Here is a 7,246-nt window from a genome sequence, read left to right as displayed (position 1 = left end):
GTTTGGGACATGATTTGAGTATTCAGGAATTTTTGGTGAATTTTTGGAAATTGTTTGGGGTAAACGGACGATTTTCAGACGAAATATAGCTGATAAAATGAATTTTTGTAAATTAATAAATCAGTAAATAATTTCCAGAAATATTTTTATAAAAATCTACATATTTTAATTGATAAGTGGTTAAATTTTCATAATTTAATGATTAACGATTAATTAATTATGCTAATCTGAATATTAAACAAATTCAGTTTTTATAAAAACCGGCAAGTTCGCGACTAGTGAATCTGCGAGAATATCAAAACACCAAGAGTGATCAAAAATCATATGTTTGGACTAATTAAGTAAAAATGAACTTTTCTATGAGAAACCTGGACAATCCGGGTGGATTGTGCGCGTTTCTTCTCAAATCAAACTGAGTAAGCGAAAACGGGCCCCGTGGCTAATCCGGGACCCCAATATGTGATCCTTCTTTATAACTTAATCATTTTAGTAACCAATACATTTACCCAAGCTTATTTTCCCATAACTGTTTTCTGAACGCGTAAACTAACAACTTGGTCCAGTTGGGAAAACGGGAATCTGAGCCAAGTTCGGTTTTAAGTATTAGACATTGAACAACATCACAACCTAAGCCTATTGCCACTTTCTGGGCGTTCCAGCTACACCCAGATTAGTTATACAGCCCAGTTTAGTATTGAGATTATAATAATATTAAAATATTAATATTATTATAATATTGATTATAGGAACTACTGATAGCGGACCGAACAAACCACGAGTTGATACAGTACGGAATATCTACAAAACCGTGAGTTTCATGACCCCACTTTTAAACTGTTTTACGAACTTTTGGGGTGAAAAGCATGTTTGCTTATATCTATATACTTATCTGAAACATGTGATGATGTGAATTATTTAAGTGCTAACACATGAAAGTCCCCACAATCACAGTGATTAACTTCGAGCCAGTGGCTTGTGAATAGTACTATTGGTTTGACAAACCCAAACGGAATCGGCCTGGTTTCCGTGTCACATAGCGCCGATTGCACATGACCATATTTATACAAACAGGCTATGTAGTGTTAGACATAGCTACCGGGGCATGTTGTGGGCGGAAGGGAGCCACAGTGGTTAATTGAGCGTGGGAAATGGAGGCACGCAGCACGAACAGTCCAGGCTTCACTGTAGCTTAGCATAATTACATCACATACATCATTTACATACATACATACTTATTTCATAATTACAAGTGTTGACTTGTGAACACTCATTACTGTTTCTTGAAACTCGTGAAACTCACCAACTCTAGTAGTTGACCCGTTTTAAACTGCTTTTCAGGTGTACCTAAATCGGAATGATTGGGTGATCTGTTACTTGCCTGAAGTGTGTGGTTGATGCTATGTGAATAGAAGCAAGGGCGTTATTAGTAAGAATGTATAGTTAACGAACTAGTTTTGTTTGTATCGCTTAGACTGTTAAACAATGATAGAACAAAGAAATGTAATATATTGTAAATTAGTTTGTAATGTTTCTTTATAAACAATGTATTGATATCAGAGGTGTCTGTTACATTCCCGTTTTACGCTTCCGCATTGTGCTAGTCGGGGTGTGACAACCGAACACATCAAAATGGAATTAAGATTCCAATTCCAACTAAACAAACGCTCCATGTTATGGGATTTTAATTCCAATTCATTTAAATTCCCACGAATTATGTGAAAAGAACGCACCCTACAAGTCAAGTTGGCTCGGATTGTATTGTTACTTTGACAAAACTCCATCTTTTTAATAACTTCAAACAAGCTGATATCCTACTTTGTACAATGTATAAACCATACCACAAACAACTGTCTTAAATCAACAATCTCCATGTCTTGAATACTCACCAAAAATTATCTCCAAGAGAATATAAACTATACAAACACAAGCACTCATACTCTTGACATGATGATGATGTTGGTATGTATATATAACTTTTCAATTGTGGAAGGATATTGAAAAACTGCCAAAATACTAATTATAGACCCATTTCTTTATACACAAGCGTGGTGGGTGCGCTCAAGAAGCATAATTAGGTGGGTTCACAAAGTCGCATAGCCCAAGCTGAACTCAGATCACGAAGGCGTTGAAAATACTCACCTAAAGATATTAACCCCTGAGCCGCTTGCCGGGTGGTTAGGTATCGTAGGGTCTGTTGAAGCGTTTCATGACGAACAAAATCCGCCTGCTCACAACAACAAAATTTGTTCTAGGACAAATACAATATAAAACCAACATACTCTATTTGTTTTCCCATAAAAGTCTCTTTAACAATTTTTTGCACATGAAAAACCAACATACTTTCTTTCTTTTTCTTTTCTTTGTAAAAGTCACTTAACATTTTTTACACATTAAAGTCCTTCGACATTTTAAATTTGAACAAAATTGTGAATTTTTTTAATGCCATGTGAAGAAAGAATTGAGATGAATTAATGTTTAAAATTGGACACATGACAAGGCAAAGTCCGTTCAATGTTCGTGCTTTCTTTTCCACTCTTTTATTCAATAAGTTGATAATAATAAATAAAATTTCAAAAAAATATAATAAAGGTACATGAGTGTGGATAACGTAACTCAAAATAGAATAAAAAACTAATAACATATAAAGTGGTCTGTATAAATTTAAAATATGTAAAAAGTTATAAACAAATGATTTCCTATCGCTATTATAATGTAAAATAATGTTTTCATGATTTCATCCAATCATAATTAAGAGATTTTTTTTTTCAAATTAAATATGTTAAGGGACTTTTATGGTAGAAGGTATGTTGGTTTTTTATGTGTAAAAAATTGTTAAAAGTGACTTTTACAAGAAAAAACAGCAAGTATATTGGTTTTCAATGTGCAAAAGATTGTTATCCCATTCTCTCTCTCTATCTATAAACTTCAACATAAAAACACATTTTCCTCTATATTTGTTTATTTTTTTAAAACCAATAACATCCCATTTTCTATCTCTTACTTTGTCATACTCATAAATACTTATTTTATCATATTTCTTTTTTCATACACACACAATAATTTATAGAGATCTGACTTGTTCTTGTTGTCTCTATAAATAGAGAAGTTTAACTTCTCTAAACCATCTCTCTATTTTAGAGAATCAGTTGTGAGGGTAAATTGGGTGCTCTTGTTGACTTTTCTATATAACTTAGAGATAAACTCATTTTAGAGAATTGGACTTTTATGAGAAAAAAACATTAAGTATGTTGGTTTTTTATTGTATTTACGCTTGTTTAATTGTATAATAAAAAAAAGTCTTACCTGAATAACAAGCCTTACTAGCTCCTCTAATTTATCCATTGCATTATTCATCTCATAACTACCTCCACTCAAAGCTTGACCACACGCCACCGCCTCAGCCAGAGTTTGTTGAAGTTTTTCCATTCCTTGTGAGAGTGAATCTTCGGCTTGCTGACACGCTTGAATCAAGTTATACAAATCATGTGATTGTTGGTCCAACAAGTCAAGCTGTGGTACAATAACCTACACACGATAATAATAATAATAATAATAATAATAATAACAATAATAATGACAATAATAATAATAAACTAATAATAATATTATCATTATTATCTAATTGATAAGCACCCATGATAGATATGCAGCCAACTGTGACTCAACAGATTATTGCTCAATGAAAGTGGGAAATAACTTTAATGATTGGTGGAATAAGCACCACCAAAAGAAAAAAAATATATTAAATGAACAGATAATAAAACAAAGTCAAATTGTTTTATTACCTTAAGAAGGTCAGAAGGTCGAAAGCCACCAATCCACAAGAAAAGGCGTTCCGTTGATGTTTTCCAAACGCCTGATATGAGATAGCACACATCAGCCTTTGCAGCTGTTTCTTTAATGCTGAAAAGCTTTACATAGTGGCTTAGTGTGTCCTTGATAAGCATATCAAGCTCGGGATCGGGTAAAGAAGAATGTAATGCTGACTTTAAATCTTTAGTTTTTTGGTGTTGTGTTTCAACCCATTGCTCATATTCTATCTCAAATGCACCAATTCCTGCAGGTGTCACTGAGAGGCCTTTAAAAAAACAGTTATTTCAGTTAAGAGCATATAAGGAATATATACCTGAGTTTGCACTTGCAGCTCCATGGAACCCTAGTTGACTAGCATTGACTCCACCACTCATTATAGCACACTGCAAATCAAGAAAATCAAGCTGTGAATTTTAATACTGCAAGGAGGGCGAGTCAATGTTGCCTTACTTGTGCCTTTGTTTGTTCAAGTTCTTGTTCAAGATGAAGCAGTTTTAAGCGACTAGCTTCCAACTGCTGAACGTAGGCCTATGAAGCAAGATTCAAGATTCACAGTTACAGTTTTTACATTATCAAACATGTTCTATTGTAATTACACGACTCAGTTAGTTTTAACAGTGTAAATAGATGTTTTAAGATACTAAGCTTTTATTAGCGTTAAAATCAATGCTAAATTATGAAACTTTATGCACAATTTTGTAAAAAATGAAAGCGGTTTCGATAATGCTAATTGAAAGGCATCAACTTCCTTACCTTTTTCCTTAAACGACTTTTTCTAGCTGCTTCACGGTTTTGTGCAAGGCGTCTCAGAACCTGAACATTAAACTTCACTTAATGAGAGGCAACTAAAATACAATAGCATGAAACACAATTAATATACATTGTTGTCAACACAGTTTCCAATTCGTCAGCAACCAGTCCACAATGAAGATGCAATGTCTCGTACCTTATCAACTGGTTTACTAGCTTCTTGATCACACTGATTCAACGGTCCATTCGTCGTATGTGAAGCAGTCTCCGACTAATAAAACATAATAGTATCGTTAAAAACTGTATGTCTAAAAGGGGGATATGAATTAACGAATATCAATCAAAATGCATACCAGCTGGTTGTCTATCTTTGCATCCATCTGTATAATCATAGTTGCAGCTGCATCTTGATAAATATTACCTTTGTAATCTCCCCACATGGTAAACTGGTGCACCGGCTCGTACACATCCATCCTCTTGGCGTTGAAATACTGAGTCGATGAAGAATTCATCCTGCTTAGTCAGTCGAATGAATACGCATACATCCACACCATATAAAGTTAAACACAACTACAGAGCTCAAAGCAAAATCAGCCACACATCTATCTGACCGCTTTCATAAAGTCAAACCAAGTTGCAGCATAGTAAAAATCACCAACAAAAATAGCAACTTTATCATGAAAGTAGCATTCAAGGCAACATAATCAAAAGCCACATATAAAGTTCAGTTATTTATGATTGTATTCAACTTTGTATCAAACAAATTAATACAGTATCAATTCATCATATACTAATCTTCAGCTACAGTCAACGTTTCAGCAGCTAATACATCAAACCCATAACCAAATCATCAAGAAACCTAATAATAATAATAATGAGCTGAAACATCAAATTAGAAGTTGAACGAACCTGAAGTGATTACATGAAGAGCCTTCGACTGTGAATTTAATCAATCAATTAGATGATAATCTATTGGACAAACCCAGGCTTCTGGTAATCGATTGGTGAAGAAGAATCGAATTCGAAGACTACAGGTTCCAGTTTAAAATAAATACAAATTGCATATAGATTAATAGATAGATATGTTCTATGTAATAGTAATAATAATAATATATATATATGTATTATTATAATAATAATAATACAGAGTGCGTATGACTGTAGCATGAATGTATTTTATTGTAATCCGTTCCTTCGAACGAACGAAAATGGTACCACATGATGTCATCATATAAAATTGTTTTATCTTTCAAATTATTATATGTGATTTAGATTAAAATATTGCAATTATTTTTAAAAAATGATGTATTCGTTTTTAATTTGAGTTTTTAAAAAGCTGTTTTAGTTGACATTAACTAAGATATGAAACAAAAATAAACATGGTGTGAAATGTGAATATTCATGAAAATCCTTCACTCTTAATTCTGGAACTCCACCATCATTCTCAAATTTATTGTCCATAACCCTACCCATTCGTGAATACTAGGTTTTAAACACTTTTAAAGCATCCATGTATTTACGTGTAACTTAAGAAACCAAAAAATGAAAGAAAAAAAATTAACTAACGAAATATCATTTATGTTCAGGCCATTTGGTAGCCTTTAATGATTTTATTTAGATGTTACATAAAGATCGGTTGGAAGTAGAATGCTTAGTTCACAAATAAGACATCTCTTAATTTATGTAACCTTTTAATAAGTAAGTTTTAGAAACATGTTAAATTATTAAGTCTCTACATAAAACATATACATAATAATACGTATGGATTCCATCTTGTATATACATATATATTTTTTACTTGTGTGTATATATGTATTTAAAGAAAAGGGATATTGGATTTTAATAATCCCAACTTTGACGACGTTAAACCCATCTTAAAAAACAATTTTTCACAATCCCAACGTTCAATCTACTTTCCTCCATCAAGTTTTTTTCTAACGGAGTCCAACCTCGTTAGTTTTTTATGACGTGGATGATGACATGAAGGATATTGAGCCCACCACCATTGGCAATCTTATCTTGGGTTGTCTTCTCAGACGAAAAGTTTGCAAGAAAAACGAGGGGAGACCGCCTTTGATCACTATTAATAGCAACCAAACCCAACTCTACCTTAAACCACAACCATTGTCGCATTCTACAACTCCCATTCATCATTGCTACCTAAAATAACTGCCATCGTCAAAACCCTAGATCTAGCTCGAAACCTCATGTCACCGGAAAACCAAAGAAATAGGATATAATTTGGGGGGGGGGGGGGGGGGTTCTTGTTCGAAAATCCAAAATATGATAGGGCTTTTGTTCAGGTGATCGAAAAACATAAGACACGTACTTGGTTCACTTCTGATTCCGGCGAGCAAGAAAAACCATGGTATAACCAAATCGAGCATACCATTCTTCATCTCCACTTTCGACGATAGCACATCCATTGTTTGGGGTCCTAATTTAAACAAATGATGGTGTTGTGTAATATTGGGTGATGGTGGTGGTGGTAGTAGTAGGTATGGTTGCGGGTGGGTAGTAAGGTGGTGGTAACAGGTGCGGGTGCAGAGCTTGCAGATGGGTTGTGAAGATGGTGGTGGCGAGTTAGTGTTTTAGTGTTGTGCCCTGTTTTTCCGACGAACTTTTCGTCTGAGAAGACAACCAAAGACGAGATGGTCAATGGTGGTGGGCCCAATATCATCCA

General features: G+C 33.9%; 1 protein-coding gene across 2 annotated transcripts; it reads right to left on the bottom strand.

Moving 5' to 3' along the window:
• Positions 1-1,775: 1,775 nt before the first annotated feature.
• On the bottom strand, positions 1,776-5,633 carry LOC143622087 (transcription factor TGA1-like). 2 transcript variants are annotated; one of them, XM_077093327.1, is made up of 9 exons: positions 5,473-5,633; positions 4,917-5,076; positions 4,760-4,834; positions 4,567-4,626; positions 4,264-4,341; positions 4,127-4,196; positions 3,786-4,069; positions 3,304-3,525; positions 1,776-2,224 (listed from the first exon to the last, which is right to left on the bottom strand). In XM_077093327.1, the coding sequence occupies exons 2-9, from the start codon at positions 5,073-5,075 to the stop codon at positions 2,072-2,074; spliced, it is 1,101 nt and encodes a 366-aa protein (XP_076949442.1). In that variant the 5' UTR covers position 5,076; positions 5,473-5,633; the 3' UTR covers positions 1,776-2,071. The 2 variants fall into 2 exon arrangements, with proteins under 2 accessions (XP_076949442.1, XP_076949443.1); XM_077093328.1 differs by having other exon boundaries at positions 4,917-5,054; positions 5,473-5,582.
• Between the last annotated feature and the right edge of the window lie 1,613 nt (positions 5,634-7,246).

This window comes from Bidens hawaiensis, unplaced genomic scaffold, assembly GCF_021521415.1.
Source record: "Bidens hawaiensis isolate Kalapana, Puna unplaced genomic scaffold, B.hawaiensis_p1.1 tig00003022_1, whole genome shotgun sequence".
In the NCBI taxonomy this organism is placed as follows: domain Eukaryota; kingdom Viridiplantae; phylum Streptophyta; class Magnoliopsida; order Asterales; family Asteraceae; genus Bidens; species Bidens hawaiensis.
This window is presented reverse-complemented; position numbering and strand designations above follow the sequence as displayed.